Here is a 15,393-nt window from a genome sequence, read left to right as displayed (position 1 = left end):
GAGCATATTGAGAAAACATCCCTAACCACCCCCCCCCAAAAAACATTACCACAACCATATAATCACAATTAGGTTCATTTATTAATGTTTATTCAGCACATCTGATACATTTCATACAGAGAAATAAACAAACCATTATTTACAAAACACATCACATCCACAAGGCCCAGAATAGGACTACTGTTTTTTTTCCTCAAATAGTGCTACCAACTTTAATAAACATGCTATTTGTTTCCCCATACAGCAGTTACCCATAGAGCCCATTTGAACTCTGTTGCTCACCAAAACAGCAGCACCTGTCGGAGCATGTAAGCAGCCTCTTTTAGCTCATGTAACTCGTAAGTTGCACTAGGTGGATGATCGAACGTGATGCTGCAAATGCGTTTTTAAATGAAAAATAACAATTCCCAAAATGTGCACAAAGAAAGGATGAATTTGCATGAATGAGAATATTCTCAAGCACAGATAAAGGTCTTGCCTTATCTGCAGTTAAGTAAATAAACACCCCTACAGGTGAAAATTCAGCACCTAAACATATTGGAGATGCTCAAAGATAAAAAAGTGGAAAAAGCTTATTCCTAAACGTTGAATGTATTTCCCCAATTAGTGTCCCCAAGGGAGGGAGCGAAAGAAAACAGGTGGTAACAGATGGAAAAAAATCATTTTAGAGCATTTACACACTACACAGACATTTAAAAGTTAACCAATGCACAGCCCAATTTGAACTCTGTCGCTAACCAAAACAGCAGCATCTACACTCAAGTACATGCACTATTTTAGTGTCTGCCGTCAAGGAGTTCCCTGAATAAGGAAGAGCTAACATGATGGACAGATTGAAGTAATATTACGGGGGGGGGGGGGGTTGTTCAAATAGAGGCCTTGCCTATCTTCAGTTGAGTAAATAAATGCCCGTTGTCAAATAGCGGCCACCAACTCCAAATAGACGCTGCCTCTTGAACAAATAAACACCTCTCTCCACAAAGATGCTTCGCTTTTCTCATCAGGGAAGAGAACGTGATGAAATGAATCGCTCATTTCACAGATAACTACATTTAATGGCTGAGTCTGTTGCAAACTAAAAGAGCAGCACATACAGAAGAAGTATATGAACTATATGAGGACATACCTCATTTCAGTATAAGAATGTATTGCCAACATAAAAGATAAAAAGTAAAAACTATGCTTTTACCGTATAAATACAATATTACATAAGCCACAGGGTGACGCATTTACAGTACAAGCCGCGTAAAATGAGATTTGAGTCATGAGGCTGGATGAGTGGCCGCACAAAAAGCCGATAATAGAGCGCCGTTACGGAAGCGTTCACGCTGACGTACGCGAAGGCGGCATCTTGGCCGCGAAGGAGCCCATGCTGTTGAGCACGGCGTGGATGCGGAAGTGTAGCCGCGATTCCATGCTGTAGTCTTTGTAGTCCATCCTGCGAGTCGCAATGGCTTGTGTTACCGCTTTGTAGCCGGGAAAAATGAACTTTGAACTTTTAGTAGCAACTTACTTGGCGCTTTCCAACACAACGATGGCCTTTTCGATGTCGCCCCTCTGCTTGTGCAGCAGGCCCATCTCGTACATGGTGAACGGCACCAGGTAGTTGTCGTGCCTCAGGTCGCTTTGGCTGCGACAAAACAGCAATTCAACGGCGGAATGAGCGCCTCAATGTTGGACTTTTAATTTTATAAGAAAATACAAGAGCAGGAAAAAAAAAAGGATCTATCTATGAAAGGGAGCAAATCCCTTTTTTAAGTACCGTATCAGATTGTTACAGTACGATATAAACTAGTTGGAATCACATGGATGTGACTAAACAGGCATTTATTTTTATCTTTAAAATATTCAGATTCAGATGACATTATTGATCTCTAAAAGGGCAATTGCCCCAGTGAGCCTCTGATGCATCATTATTATTATTATTATTATTATAATTATAATAACCAAGCAATGCCCCTTTAAAAGTGGGGCACCATATGAACCTTAACAAAATCTTGGCAAATGAAGTCACATAATAAGACAATAACAAAAGTGTTTGTTAATGAACTCATTCACTGCCATTGACGGCTATAGTCGTCAAAAATTCATTTGGACTATTTCTATTAGTTTAGTTTATTAGATTTTTTTTTTATTGTACATTTAGATATGATATTTGTGATTTATCGGGAGTTCATTAGTGAAGTCATGTGATTAATTACAATTAAAAAATTTAATCGCCTAATGCCCCTAATAAAAAAAGAAAAGATTATTAAAAGTTAGGGGCATGACTTCAATAGTTAACTTGCGATTAATCATAAATTTTATATCTGTTCTAAATGTACAATTAAAAAAATTCTAGGTTTTCATACTAGTAAAAATAGTTCAAATAACTTTTTTTTTAGGTCTATAGCCGTCAATGGCAGAGAATGAGTTAATGTTGAGTTGTATGTCAATGTAAAGTTCCCATGTTGGGCCTGTCTTATGGAATCCACGTTGATGTGACTGGACGGGCTTGTTGTTGTGACAAGTGGTAAAATTTAACATTGGTCATTTTGGTGTAGGGCTATGCAATTAATTGAAATTCAATTACAATTATTACACTCTACAATTATAAAATCAGCATAATCGTAAATACTAATACTTAATACTCATTTTTGTGTGTTTAAATTGACACATTTGCACCTCACTCTTGTTTTATTTTAAAATGAATGTAATACATTTTGTTTCATCCAGAATGAACTTGCATAATTATAGTGTTTTGAAGATTTATTTTTTATTTTTTAACGTTTAAACGTTTTCTTGTTTTATACCAAAAAATAAATGAAGAAATTAATTTTCTTTAAAACTGAACTATCAATGTTACGTGCCAAGTTGTGAATGTGGCTAGACAGGTTTGACATGTGGCAGGTGTGCGACAAATTTCACAGGCATTGATTACAACTTAACACCGGACAATTATCATTATTGTGCTATATATTATTGTGTGTTCTGTTCTTCTCTTTAATGGGTGTGACTAGACTGGTTTGACATGAGGTGATAAGAGGTCACATTTCACAAAAATGAAGGAAGCAAAAAAAAAAAAAGAAGAAAAAAGGAACATTGGATATTTTGGGAGAATTTCCTCCCCTTTTTAAAGCTTAATTTTCAGTATTGCAATTAAGTAAGTTGTGGATGTAGCTAGATGGGTTTGACATGTGTTACAAATTTCACAGGAATTGATTACAACTTAACACCGGACAATTGTCATTATTGTGCTATATATTATTGTGTGTTCTGTTCTTCTCTTTAATGGGTGTGACTAGACTGGTTTGACATGAGGTGATAAGAGGTCACATTTCACAAAAATGAAAGAAGCAAAAAAAAAAAAAAAAAAAAAGTAACATTGGATATTTTGGGAGAATTTCCTCCCCTTATATGGGTTTGACATGTGTTACAAATTTCACAGGAATTGATTACAACTTAACACTGGACAATTATTATTATTATGTTTTAATATATTATTGTGCGTTCTTATCCAATTCTCTTTAACGGATGTGACTAGACGGGTTTGACATTTGACAAGTGACCAATTTCCCCTTTTGTTGTATTCTTGCTGGAGTTAAGCCAAACTGTTCAGGCCTATTTATGTACAGTATGTGTGTGAACTCCATGTGGATCTCACCTGGATAAAACACGGGTGAAACAGACCTCTGCCTGGTCGAGCTGCCCCAACTGCCTCAGACACAAGCCCTTGAGCATCTGAACCACACACTGGTCATTGAGGTGGTAGTCTGACGGGTCTGTGCATTATGAACACAGTGTTATTTGGATATTTGAGTAAAAGAGCTACTGTGGTTTTCATCCTCACTTGAATTACACTTGAGCTCCTCCTCTGCCTTCTCCAACGTCGCCAGGATGTTTTCCGTCAAGTCGGCTCTTTTGCCAACAATGGTGAAGCCGTTCCACACGTACATCATCTCCTGCGAGCCGCAAAATGGACGAGGTTTTATCTAAAAATGGTTTGTTTAATTCAGTGAATCCCAAAGAAAAGTCCTGACCAGAGCCGGGACGACCAGTTTGCCGGGCTTGGGGGAGGTGTAGCGCTGAGCCTTCTTGGCCGCAAACTTCTCAGTCGGGATGGACTTTCCGGCCATCCTCAGCCTCAGACCGTCCACCTCCCTGGAAAGCACACTACCGTCACTTCCTGTAAGGTCAAAGTGCAAAATGCTTTTGTCTCCTCTTTTGCATACCTGAATAAGTCCACCACATTTTCACCCAGTTTCTTGACTTCCTCCTCCGGGAGCATGCTCAGTATGGACGCCTTCTGGAACACGTAGACGGCCTGCAAGCAAAGAATCTTCTCGGTGAACCCAAACAATAGATTTCATAAACACTAAGAAACTTTCCAGGCTTCGGCGTAACCCCAAAAATATTTTTCTCAACATGGAAGAATCACCTGTGACCATTTGCTCTCCTTGCAGAGCAGATCAGCGTAATGGTAGGCTTCCCGCCAATTCTGTTCAAAGGAGTAGGCCCACATGAGCTCCCAGTAGCACAGGTGGTGAATCTGGCGCCACTCCTGCTGAGCGGCGATGCAAGCGTGGAACCTTTCTTGAGCCTAAACAGAAAAAAAAAATGCAACAATCAGCAAACAAGTGGAGCCGCAATCGAGTGAATTTAGTGAGAATCTCTTACAAATGTGACGTTTCCTTTGAGCAAGGCAATTCTTGCAACGTAGAAAAGCATCAGGGCACCCTTTGGATAAAATACACACATATACGTTGAAAAACATGTAACGATGTAATTTATTTTTCCATTTAAAAAAATGAAGGACAGTTTTGAGTCTTCCATTCACCTAACATTTTTTTTTATTTTTTTTATTATTATTATTTTAATAAGAAATCTTAAAGACTGTTTCATCTCCAGTGCTAGGTCAAGCGTCTTTGGAAACTTCAAAGATGGACAGTTTTGAGTCTTCAGAGAGAGGTATTTTATTTTTTATTTTTTTTAAGAGTAGTCTTGAACGAACCTAACATACACATTTTCATAAACATTAAAAGATGATTTTAGTGCGTAACTAGCCTACGCATTTACAGAAACAAAGACAATCTAAGTCTTCAGAAAACCAAACATGCAATTTTGAAAACGTTAATGAATTATTATTTTTTTGTATAAACCTAAAGTACAAATTTTTGTGGACCTTGACGAAAATGTTGTCTTCTCAAACGTCTAGACAAGACAAAAATAAATAAAAAAATAGTTGTCATAGACCTCAACCTAATTTACATCACGTTTTTATTTTTTGTCTTCAATGCATCTGAGGCGGTTGTTTTCGCAAATGCGAAAATATGCAAATGCATTTTTTAGTAAACACTTAAGTCAATCCCAACTTCAATGAACCGAAACTGCATTTTTTGCAATCATCAAAGACAGTTTAGTCCAAGTAGCGAGTATGTGCGATTTTGCAATCATTAATATGTTTAATTCGATTAGACTTGATACACCATTTTTGGCATTAGAAGATGCTACCGATGCTGCCTATTTAGGGTTTGTCATTTCTGAGCACAGAATTACACATTGTGCATCATTTTATTGTATTTGATGAGGCAAAAGTCATTTTGATGGCTTACATTTGGGAACCTTTTAGCATAAGGCTCCAGCAGAGCCTCGGCCTCACTTAGGTCCACATCGCCAGAACCTTTGGGTAGATAAGGGAATGCTTCAAAAAAAAAAAAAATAATAATAATAATTGAATTCAGTAATCAAGTGATCTTCTTTACCCAGAATGACTGAGATGTAGAGGTGAAACATTAGCAGAGTCAAAGTGCTGAGAATGGAGCGCAGACTGTCGCTGGATGCGCCCGCTCGCAACTCGGACAAACCCAACTCCTGTGGGTTAACAAAAAAATGACATGTGTAAGCATATATGACATGCATACAAATTTCACCCAAAATCCAAATGTTCCGAACTTTTTGTGAGGAGTGCATATAAACATATTGTTCTGAAGAGACCTACCCTGTCCCCTGAGAAACCCAAAAACTCCATTAGCTTGAGGATTCTAGCTGGTAGCAGAGATAGCATCTGGAAAAGAAAAAAAACAACTCGTTTTAATTCCAGATAATGCTTTATGTGAATGTCTATACTATAGGTTGGTGAGAGATCCCACCAGATTAAAAGATCCAATGCCCATGCTGACGCCGCCCTTAAAGTGAACATGCGTGTCCTTCTTCTGCATTTGTGTATTGCTTTGGACCATGACCTGACATTCCCTGCACACACACAACAACAACATAGCATTTTTCTTAAAACGCAAAAGTCACATAAGTGCCAATGTCTGCGTCTCACTTACTTGAAAATCTGATAACTATTTCGGATCCTCATGCCTCCCTTGATGAAACCGATGATGCTCTCGTCGAGGAACGTGAGCGCCGCCTTCTGCAGCAGCACTTCGGCGTAGCAGAGCTCAGCGTGCATCTCCTCTGTGTGTTAAACATGACGTGCCGTGAGCGAACAGATTTTAACGCCTGTCTAGTCTATTAGGGAGGCCAAAAGAGCAGAGAATTGCGAATTGCAAATTCATGTTTGACAAAACCTATTTATATGTGATTACGTAAACATTTGCGGAACCAAAATCGGCATTTTTGTAGGAGACTTGATTGGTCGTTACCTACTTCCTCAACACAGGTGATGTCACTTTCAGTCGACAGCAAGTGGCAAAATTACTTTTTAAAGATATTAATTGTACATGAAAAATAATGAAGTTATCAAATTAACACATTCCCTGCCATTGACGGCTATAGACGTCAGAAATTCATTTGAACTATTTCTGTTAGTTTAACATTTATTTTCCACTTTTGTTAACAAGAGTATAAAAACCTATAAAAAATGTTTTATCGTACATTTAGAGCAGCTATAAAATTTGTGATTAACTCATTCACTGCCATTGACGGCTATAAACGTCAAAAATTATTTTTAATTTCTATTAGTTTAACATTTTTTTCCACTTTTGTTAACAAGAGTATGAAAAACTAGAAAAAAAAATATTGTACATTTAGAACAGATATCAAATTTGTGATTAACTCATTCACTGCCATTGACGGCTATAAACGTCAAAAATTATTTTAAATTATTTCTATTAGTTTAACATTTTTTTCCACTTTTGTTAACAAGAGTATGAAAAACTAGAAAAAAAATATTGTACATTTAGAACAGATATCAAATTTTGCGATTAATCGTGAGTTAACTAGTAAAGTCATGCAATTAATTACGATAAAAAAAGATGATTAAAAATCAGGGGCGTCAGGCGATCGTAATTAATTGCATGACTTTACTAGTTAACTCACGAATAATCACAAATTTGATATGTGTTCTAAATGTATAATAAAAAAATTCTAGGTTTCAGACTCTTGTTAACAAAAGTGGAAAAAATGTTCAACTAATAGAAATAGTTAAAATGAATTTTTGCCGTTTATAGTCGTCAATGGCAGTGAATAAGTTAATATTAAAACAACAACAACATGTATGTTAGGTTCCATCATTAACTCTAAATTGTCTTTGATGTCTACAAAAAGTCACAAATTACAAATAAAATTATCAGTTTATAAAAACACGTTACCCTCTTGGCAAAATATCTCAGGTTTGTTGAATACTAAATTGTCTTTGAGCCATTTATGCAGTAAAAAGTTGATATTTTGTCCAGAATGGTCTCTTTGCACGAGTGGTACTGAGTTCAGGAAGTAGTGGATTTGTGCAAAGAGCCCCATTAAGGACACTTTGGAGTCTTCAATGGCTCTAATGTATGTGTTTTTGTAAACATCAATGTACAATTGTCTGTTTTCAATTGGAATTCATTCACTTTACAGGCATGTTCATACGGCATTGATGGGACCTAATGCCTAACTCACCTTCTGTCAGGCTTTCAGGTGATTGTCTGTACCACAGATTAGTCAGCGTCTCTATTATTCCTGTTTTCTTTCTAAACCTAAAGTTGGGAAAGACAAAAAGATGATTTAAATGGGTGTATATTCAACATGTTTGCGACTAACTCTCGGGCCATACCTCTGGCATATCAGCAGGGCGTCGCTCAGTGACTCCATAGCAGCATTCATGTCCTTTGGGTCAAAAGTCATGCCCGCCTGCATGACCAGAATGCTGCTGTAGCCCATCGCGTGGTACATGCTCTGGCTCTTCCTGTAATCAACACAAATACATCTTGTATCATATCTTGTCCTGTATGTCATGTAAATGTGTGGGGACTGCGTAGTGGGACTTACCAGGGTTCTAAAAGAGCCAAGGCATCTGCAAACCTGTTGTTCAGAAAGAGATCAAGGGCGCCGGAACACTCCTTCAATGCAGCCTCTAAATCCATTGGTGCTTCTCTGGAGGGAATAATAGAAATGTAGAATACTGTATACATAGAAGATATTTATTTATTTATTTAGATGCTGCCTTCCAGGTAGATGGTGCAGGTTTGGGTGATCCAATGCCATTGTTAATCCAGAAAAAAAGACCCCAAAACAATCCACAGCACGGTAGTGAAGCTCATAAACATAAACACAAGGACAGATGCTACGCTGAAAAAAGGCCAAGGAAGCCGTCATGGACATTAAGACAAGGGAGGCAATTTGCCTAAAAGTACTGAGAGTGGCCAGTAAATTCTGAACAAAGGTTTAAGGATCAATGAAACAAAGTGGAACTTTTGCCAAAGCGATTTGAAGGCTTGGAGAATAAAAGCATCTGCTTGTGATCACAAGCTCGTCATAGCTCTGGTTTGCATGGATTCTACATAGAGATTCCGGCTCAATATTTGTAATTAGCAGCAAAATATGGAACAAAATGAAGCAATTTAAAGATTTGCCACCATGCAACAACATAATGACCCAAAGCACACTACTGCACTGCCAAAACAACCAAGGAGATAATCAAGGACATAATGTTGTACATCATTATTATAATATATGCAATGGCACTCAAAAGTACTGAAAGTCTTCATCTTGTATTGCAACATACACAAAAAAATATATACAAGGTTCAAGTGTCAATGCACTTAGTGCCCTCTAGTGTGTGTATAGCATATTGCGAATTTAAGTAATTCACTCATTTCTGTCAGACGTTATGTTACGGTATCACTACCTATATACTATGCAGTGCATTGTAATTATTAATTAAATTAAAAAGAATAAAATTACTTACAATAAATTTCCAACACAGGGCTTGTCCACCTAAAAGCAAAGGAATGGAAAAGCTAAACTTTTTGACACATTACACCACAACATTCCTTTTAATGTCTATATTGAGATTAACAAAACAGCATTATGTAATTTATGAGAATTAGTAACAAGCACTAACCTGCTGTTGGGAGTGGTCTTCGATCTCCATTTGCAAGAATACAAACTTTTTTTCTGTACGCCTCAAGATGAATGAAAAGAAGATTCTTTGCAGCTCTGTTTAGCGATCTTCACATTCACTTGGAAAATAAATGTTCATTAGGCAGTCCCCTTCCTTCATATTTATACTTTACTAAGGTTACTTGGGCCAGCCCACTCTTGTATCGCCTGATATCCACTGGTTGTTTCACAATCTAAAAAGCAACCTATTCAGGCAAGGCTGCGGTGTGAAATTGCAATTACCGTTTGGCATTGTGATCTCGGGATATTTAAAACCTAAAAGAGTAAACTGTTTTCTTTGGAACATGTTTTTAGGACATTAATGCCTATTGTCTACAGCTTCGTTTCCAACAGTTTATGCAGCTGAGTTTTAAAAGTACTGTACGGTATTACTGAAGAGGCAGGTTCGGGTTTTGTGACATTGATTCGCAAGATGCATTTTCTTCTCCAGCACACTGCACAGTGCACACTTCATATATGTTTATCCTTGTTCCTAATACTACTACATTACCCACAATACCCATGCGCGGCTCATTTTCTACTAAAATGTAAACAAAACAAAAAAAGTCTTAATTACTCCGTAACTTTATTATATTCCAAATACAAGCACTTCATCTAAAACACAAAATATATATATTTTTTAACTTGAAATTGATAGGTTAAAATGCATTGAAATAATATCATTTAAAAAAAGTCGTTTTTCAATGTTGTCAATGCTACTACGTTACCCACAATCCTCTACGCGGGTTACTTACCGCTAAATTAGAATTGTTCAAACAATGATGAATCCATCTGGACCAATGGTTGTTTTCCTTCCTTTCTCTCCCCCAGCATTAGCATCCAAACTTGAAACATGATTAAATAACGATTTAAATCAGCTGTTTAATCATTTCCGTACTCGTACTACACTACCCACAATCCGCAGCGCGCGGTACTTTCTTCCTTCTTTACAGTAAACATGGCGGCTTCAGCTGCAACGCCAGACTCCAATCCAAACATCCCAGAATACGAATACCGCAACGCGAATACCAAAACGTTTCACATAGACTCCTTCAGAAAGGAGTGGTTGAGTAGACTAAAGCCGTCTGACTACTCCTATTGTGCCGAGGATGAAGACACGTTTCACGCTAACTTTGCTCACGAGATGGGAGTCAGCGTGGACATGATGCGGGATCTCAAAGAAGTCTGCAGGTACCTTCTTAGCACATCGTATGCTTCTAAGTGGTGTCGTTAGGAAGCGCAGTATCAAGTCGAGTAAAAGTATAGCCAGCAAATAGTTACAACTAGTGTTGTAGTGGTCCCTGGAGAAGTGGGTATAATCTCAATTTCACCGTTTTTAACAAAAAAAGTAGTCCAGAAAAACGTCCTCTTTTAGAAACGGTGACATGTAAGAATTAAAAATCCGTCATTTGTATTTTCATCACACCTGCTGTAATCAGGAGGAGCTATGACCTCACACACAACGCTGCCAGGAAGTAGGAATAACCTCAATCACACCTGGTGTAGTCAGGAAATAATTATATCCCATATGCCAGACACTCACGACATTTGACACAGCCATGAAGTAGACATAATCCCCATTTCATCTGTGTTTGTACGTCTTGTAATTTTACCATTTGACTAGCCCCGCATCACTTCGTTGTGATCCCGAGGACCAGCAGCCTGACCCAGAAGTCGTACCCGAAGACTCCACGTTGAAAACTCTGGTGTACGACTTTTTATTGGCTTTGAACTCAACCCATGAAAACTTCGAAAATCATGTTGATTGCCTCTCGATTTTGTCTGGACAGTGAAAGGAAGAAGAAGCAAGATTACAAATCCTCCCTAAAAATCAGCAAGAACAGACACGACCTCTACGCAGATGAGCAGGCGAGTTGACAATGACGCCGACCCAAATTAGCGTGGCCTTTGTGGACGTACGAGCTTTAAAGGGGAAGTCAACCCCTCACATGTTTTTGACAATATGTTTCATGCAGCCCCACTAGTCTATATATGGCATTCTGGTTAATATTGTGTTAGTGGAGTATGGGTTAAGCAGCAAAATCCAGCTGTTTTTATCCATCTCAGGGGGGCGGCCATTTTGCCACTTACCGTCAACTGAAGATGACATCAATGTTGCCCAGGTCTCGGGTAACCAACCAAAACAGGTGAGCTCTGATTGGTTGTTGCCTGAGCCCTGAGCAAGTGTGATGTCATCTTCAGTGGACAGCAAGTGGCAAAATGGCCGCCCCCCTGAGATTTTGCTTCATGTTCCAAAAATGTCATATCAATCAGAATGTCATGTTAAGACTAGTGAGGTCACGTATAACATATTGTCGAGAAATGTTTAAGGTCCCGTTTGCTGCCTTTTCTCAGGAGCGACTCTCGGTCATGACGAAACCAGAGGCCGCGGAGAATATAGTCCCTGAAGGAGACGTCTTTCTGACCATCAATGTGTACTACCCGGCCACTTTTGAAAAGGTGAGTGGCGACCCCGGCGTGAACCCTTCAAAGCTCGCCGAAGTTTAACAAATGTTGGTTAAGGACGTCAAAGGTCAAATTCTCGAAAGGAGCATGCTTATATAGCAGTTGGCCAAAGTTTGTTTTCAACTGATCCCAACTGTCGCCTTCCCCTCGCAGTTTGTCTACAATCGACCCCACATGACGCTGCTCCTGTTGGGCTCCCAAAAGTTATCTGACCTGCGGGATGCCATTTGCTGCGCCAGCGACCTGCAGATGTGCGGCGAGTTCAGCAACACGCCGGACATGGCGCCGGACTTTGTCAGCAAGGTGAGCGCGGATCATCCTCGCCAACCCTTCCATGTCGCACCTTTCTAACATTTTGTGTGTGTGTGTGTGTTTCAGGACCATTACAAGTCTGCTTTCTTTTTCCTTGAAGGGGTGTTCTATAATGACATGCGCTACCCGGAATGCCGCGACATCAGCCAGTGAGTTTGAATGCGCTTCTTTGTCGTGCCCGATAATAATGATAATAATAATAATAATAATAATAACAATGTATTAGCTAGTCGTTATTCGGACTCAAAAACAAATACAGCCTCTCATGAATTAAGAGCCCTTGAATAATTATTCAGACAGGTTTCCGGCTGTGTTATCCACAAAAGGTCTGTGTGATCGGAATTGGAAAAAGAGTTAAGGGGTGGAATTCTTGGTGAAAGGCTCATTTGTGGTGGATTACATAAAGCTGGCGCGAGTACATTCCAGATGGCAGCAAAATCCACCCATTTTTGTCCAACTCAGCGGGCGGCCATTTTGTCATTTGTTGTCGACTTAAAATGACATCACAATTGCTCAGGGCTCGTTAGCGACCAATCAGGGCTCCGTTTCAGAAAACAGGCGCGCTGTGATTGGATAACAAACAGGATGTGATTAAATAATTATTTCCTCCCATTGTATCTACATTATGAAAACATCTACTCTTGCTGCAGAACGTGATAATCAATTAAAGGCACAGTTTTTGGGGGTGAAAACTGTTTTGTAATTGTCTTTGCAGGACCACGATCACATGGGCCAAGGCCAACAACTTCCCCCCGTATACCCAGGCCAAGATGGAGGACACGAGGCTGGCGGATCTGCAGGTGAAAGTGGGCTTCCCGTACCTTTACTGTCACCAGGGCGACTGCGAGCACGTGGTCATCATCACGGATATCAGGTAAAACGTTAGCTGCTAATCTCTGGTACAGATTTTTTTGGGGGGGCCGGGAGGGACGGGGGGGGGGCGTTTTGTTGTTACCAAACAACTTTTGAATAATAGCCTTTTTGATTTTTCAACGATCCCACATAAAGATACCCAAGCTCACTGCATTCCTCAGATGCCATTGAGGTTTTTGCATTCCCACCGCATCGGTCCCAATTCTGAACACATTCAAGGGGCCTACAGTTGTATACCGAAAGCAAGAACCCTATTGATTTGGGAGGCTTCAGAATACAGGAACGGCTGATCACTGAGATAAAAGGCTCTGTGGATTTGCATATATGCAGATTTTTATTTATTCATTAAAAAAAAAATTTTTTTTTTTTTTAGTGTTTTCATTTTTTTCCAGGACATTTATCCATATTTCCCAAATGTTTTCAGTGAAAAACATATAATGAATGTTTATCGGCTTAAAAAAAAGAGAAGAAAAAAGTTTTGTACAAAAAAAATCTAAACTTTTTTTTAACCTATAAGACCAAAACATTTATGTAAAATAAATCAGATTGTTTATTTCAATACTTAATGATTCATTGTTGTGTTAAAAAAAATACATGGGAAGAGGACTTTATGGAAAAGATAAACGCATATTCAAATAAAATATTCCAATATTGAGGAAAAATAAATTGCAATTGTAGATTATTTTTCAAAATTGCACAGCTCAACATTCTACAAAGTTTGAACCGTCTTGCTAAGAGACAAAAATGGATATGCAAAAATAACCTCCTTGGTAGAGGTAATAAAAATAAGACGTATGATCGTTCACTACCAACCATTCAGTCTCCAGCAGCGAGCCGACCATGACCAACTCGAAAGCTTGTGTTCAGAGGCGTAAATAAATGGAGTCACACACCCACAAATGAATGAACTCCACCGTTGTGCCTCCACAAAGCAAATCATCTGAAGGCCTCTCTTGCCTCGAAGGATGTGACCGTGCTCAGGGAAACCTCTATACAGTATCGGGTGATTTGAAAAGCGGTCTGTCTGCTCTTTACAAGAGGCCTCCGTCGCACCACCAGACGCTTGAAATGACCGTGTCTTTGATGCGCTCGCAGGGGGCCGACCACATGTGAAAGCAGCCCCTTAGAGGCAAATCTGATGACGCCGGGAAGCCAAGAATTTTTTTTCTGTTTGTAGACTGACGCACAAGGACGACTGCCTGGACCGGAAGTTCTACCCGTTGCTACTCCACAAACATCGGATTGCCACGCAGAAATGTGCCGTTTGCTACACTTTCATCGCCAGGTGAAAATGAGGGAGGGGGTGGTGCGGATCCATTTACTGTACATCACAGGTAGAAAAAGTATGGCCTGTGGGCCACATGCAGCCTCATCTTTTCTTTGGTCCATTAAGAATTTAATGAAGAGGTTATGTTGTGCTTCTCAATTGCAACATTTTTTATGTAACACGTATATTGAATGTTCCAGTGCCCCCTCCCCAATGCATTTCACATAGATTCTCACCATTTCTTTTCCCCTTAAGATTGGTCACGTAACTTATTTGCTTCCAAAAACGTATAAAACGTTATATTTTAAATATTGCCGTGGTCCCAAAATAACATTTATACGTTTTTTTAAATATATTTTTATGCTAGAGCATAACGAAGGCTTTGATGCAGCCTCAGAACTAAAGAGAATGCTTAAAGTAATGGTAGTTATTACAAAAAATGGCCAGCAGCTGGCAGCAGAGTATGAGATCAACCAGGGCCATGTTGCAAAAAGTTTTACCCCACTGTTTTAAACAGATTTGTTAATAATGATGAAACTTCGCTATATTCCAATGCTAATTGCTGCAAAACGGAGAAATTGACTTTTTTTCGGATGAAAGAAGAGACTAGGTTCCATGTTTTTATAGCAATAGACCACAATGTTATGTGGCTAGTAAAACAGCCAGGAGCGAAGGGGGTTGCTTCAGTGAAAATGGCTGGGAGTGAGTTAAAATGCATTTATTTATCAAATTGATATTAGTAAAATTTTAAAAAGTTGAGCTCTATTTTATCAAAATGAACAATTTTGAGCGCAAAAGTTTGCCCACCGTGACGCCCCGCCTGTTAATTTTCCTCAGGTGGTGCACCACTAGCGACCAGTTTGCCCCGAGTCACCCTTGTCTGTTTTGCGACAAGTGCTTTCGCATGCTGCACTACGACGCCGCCGGCAACAAATTGGGAGACTTCCTGGCCTATCCCTACGTGGACCGCGGCGCTTTCAACTGACGCCGCTTTTCCCGACTCATCATACAGTATTTACATTATGTTTATAGTCGTAGCTGCAGGTTGACTTCCTGTTTTGTACATTTTGTTTATATTCACATTAAGTGACTTGTAATAAAGTTAAGACTGAAAGACCCATATCAGA

At 39.2% G+C, this 15,393-nt stretch overlaps 2 protein-coding genes across 4 annotated transcripts; one reads left to right on the top strand and one right to left on the bottom strand.

The window, feature by feature from the left end:
• Window positions 1–62: 62 nt before the first annotated feature.
• LOC144054905 (tetratricopeptide repeat protein 39B-like) lies at window positions 63–10,815 on the bottom strand. 3 transcript variants are annotated; one of them, XM_077570305.1, is made up of 19 exons: window positions 10,547–10,815; window positions 9,311–9,430; window positions 9,155–9,183; window positions 8,236–8,340; window positions 8,021–8,152; window positions 7,867–7,943; window positions 6,312–6,441; window positions 6,129–6,231; window positions 5,978–6,043; window positions 5,742–5,850; window positions 5,592–5,659; window positions 4,657–4,716; window positions 4,418–4,579; window positions 4,212–4,303; window positions 4,020–4,140; window positions 3,830–3,941; window positions 3,644–3,761; window positions 1,514–1,630; window positions 63–1,438 (listed from the first exon to the last, which is right to left on the bottom strand). In XM_077570305.1, the coding sequence occupies exons 2-19, from the start codon at window positions 9,338–9,340 to the stop codon at window positions 1,324–1,326; spliced, it is 1,746 nt and encodes a 581-aa protein (XP_077426431.1). In that variant the 5' UTR covers window positions 9,341–9,430; window positions 10,547–10,815; the 3' UTR covers window positions 63–1,323. The 3 variants fall into 3 exon arrangements, with proteins under 3 accessions (XP_077426431.1, XP_077426432.1, XP_077426433.1); XM_077570306.1 differs by lacking the exon at window positions 10,547–10,815 and adding an exon at window positions 10,104–10,315 and having other exon boundaries at window positions 9,311–9,428; XM_077570307.1 differs by lacking the exon at window positions 10,547–10,815 and adding an exon at window positions 10,104–10,315 and having other exon boundaries at window positions 9,311–9,417.
• On the top strand, window positions 10,281–15,388 carry snapc3 (small nuclear RNA activating complex, polypeptide 3). Its single transcript, XM_077570312.1, has 9 exons — window positions 10,281–10,539; window positions 10,973–11,056; window positions 11,139–11,217; window positions 11,704–11,808; window positions 11,968–12,117; window positions 12,193–12,275; window positions 12,842–13,000; window positions 14,177–14,284; window positions 15,104–15,388. Exons 1-9 carry the CDS (start codon window positions 10,307–10,309, stop codon window positions 15,249–15,251), a joined length of 1,149 nt encoding a protein of 382 aa, XP_077426438.1. The 5' UTR covers window positions 10,281–10,306; the 3' UTR covers window positions 15,252–15,388.
• Window positions 15,389–15,393: the final 5 nt, after the last annotated feature.

This window comes from Vanacampus margaritifer, chromosome 7 (assembly GCF_051991255.1).
Source record: "Vanacampus margaritifer isolate UIUO_Vmar chromosome 7, RoL_Vmar_1.0, whole genome shotgun sequence".
Lineage (NCBI taxonomy): Eukaryota > Metazoa > Chordata > Actinopteri > Syngnathiformes > Syngnathidae > Vanacampus > Vanacampus margaritifer.
The sequence above is the reverse complement of the archived record's forward strand: the minus strand, read 5'-3'. Positions and strand labels throughout refer to the sequence as shown.

Excerpts from the sequence above, each read along its gene's own strand:
- snapc3 (XM_077570312.1), top strand. The coding sequence starts at position 10,307 with ATGGCGGCTTCAGCTGCAACGCCAGACTCCAATCCAAACATCCCAGAA. Across the intron at positions 11,057-11,138 it reads TCCACGTTGAAAACTCTGGT|TGAAAGGAAGAAGAAGCAAG; the intron begins GTACGACTTTTT and ends TTGTCTGGACAG. Across the intron at positions 13,001-14,176 it reads GTCATCATCACGGATATCAG|ACTGACGCACAAGGACGACT; the intron begins GTAAAACGTTAG and ends TTCTGTTTGTAG.
- LOC144054905 (XM_077570305.1), bottom strand. The coding sequence starts at position 9,340 with ATGGAGATCGAAGACCACTCCCAACAGCAG. Across the intron at positions 8,153-8,235 it reads TTGGCTCTTTTAGAACCCTG|GAAGAGCCAGAGCATGTACC; the intron begins GTAAGTCCCACT and ends TGTTGATTACAG. Across the intron at positions 3,762-3,829 it reads GGAGCTCAAGTGTAATTCAA|ACCCGTCAGACTACCACCTC; the intron begins GTGAGGATGAAA and ends CATAATGCACAG.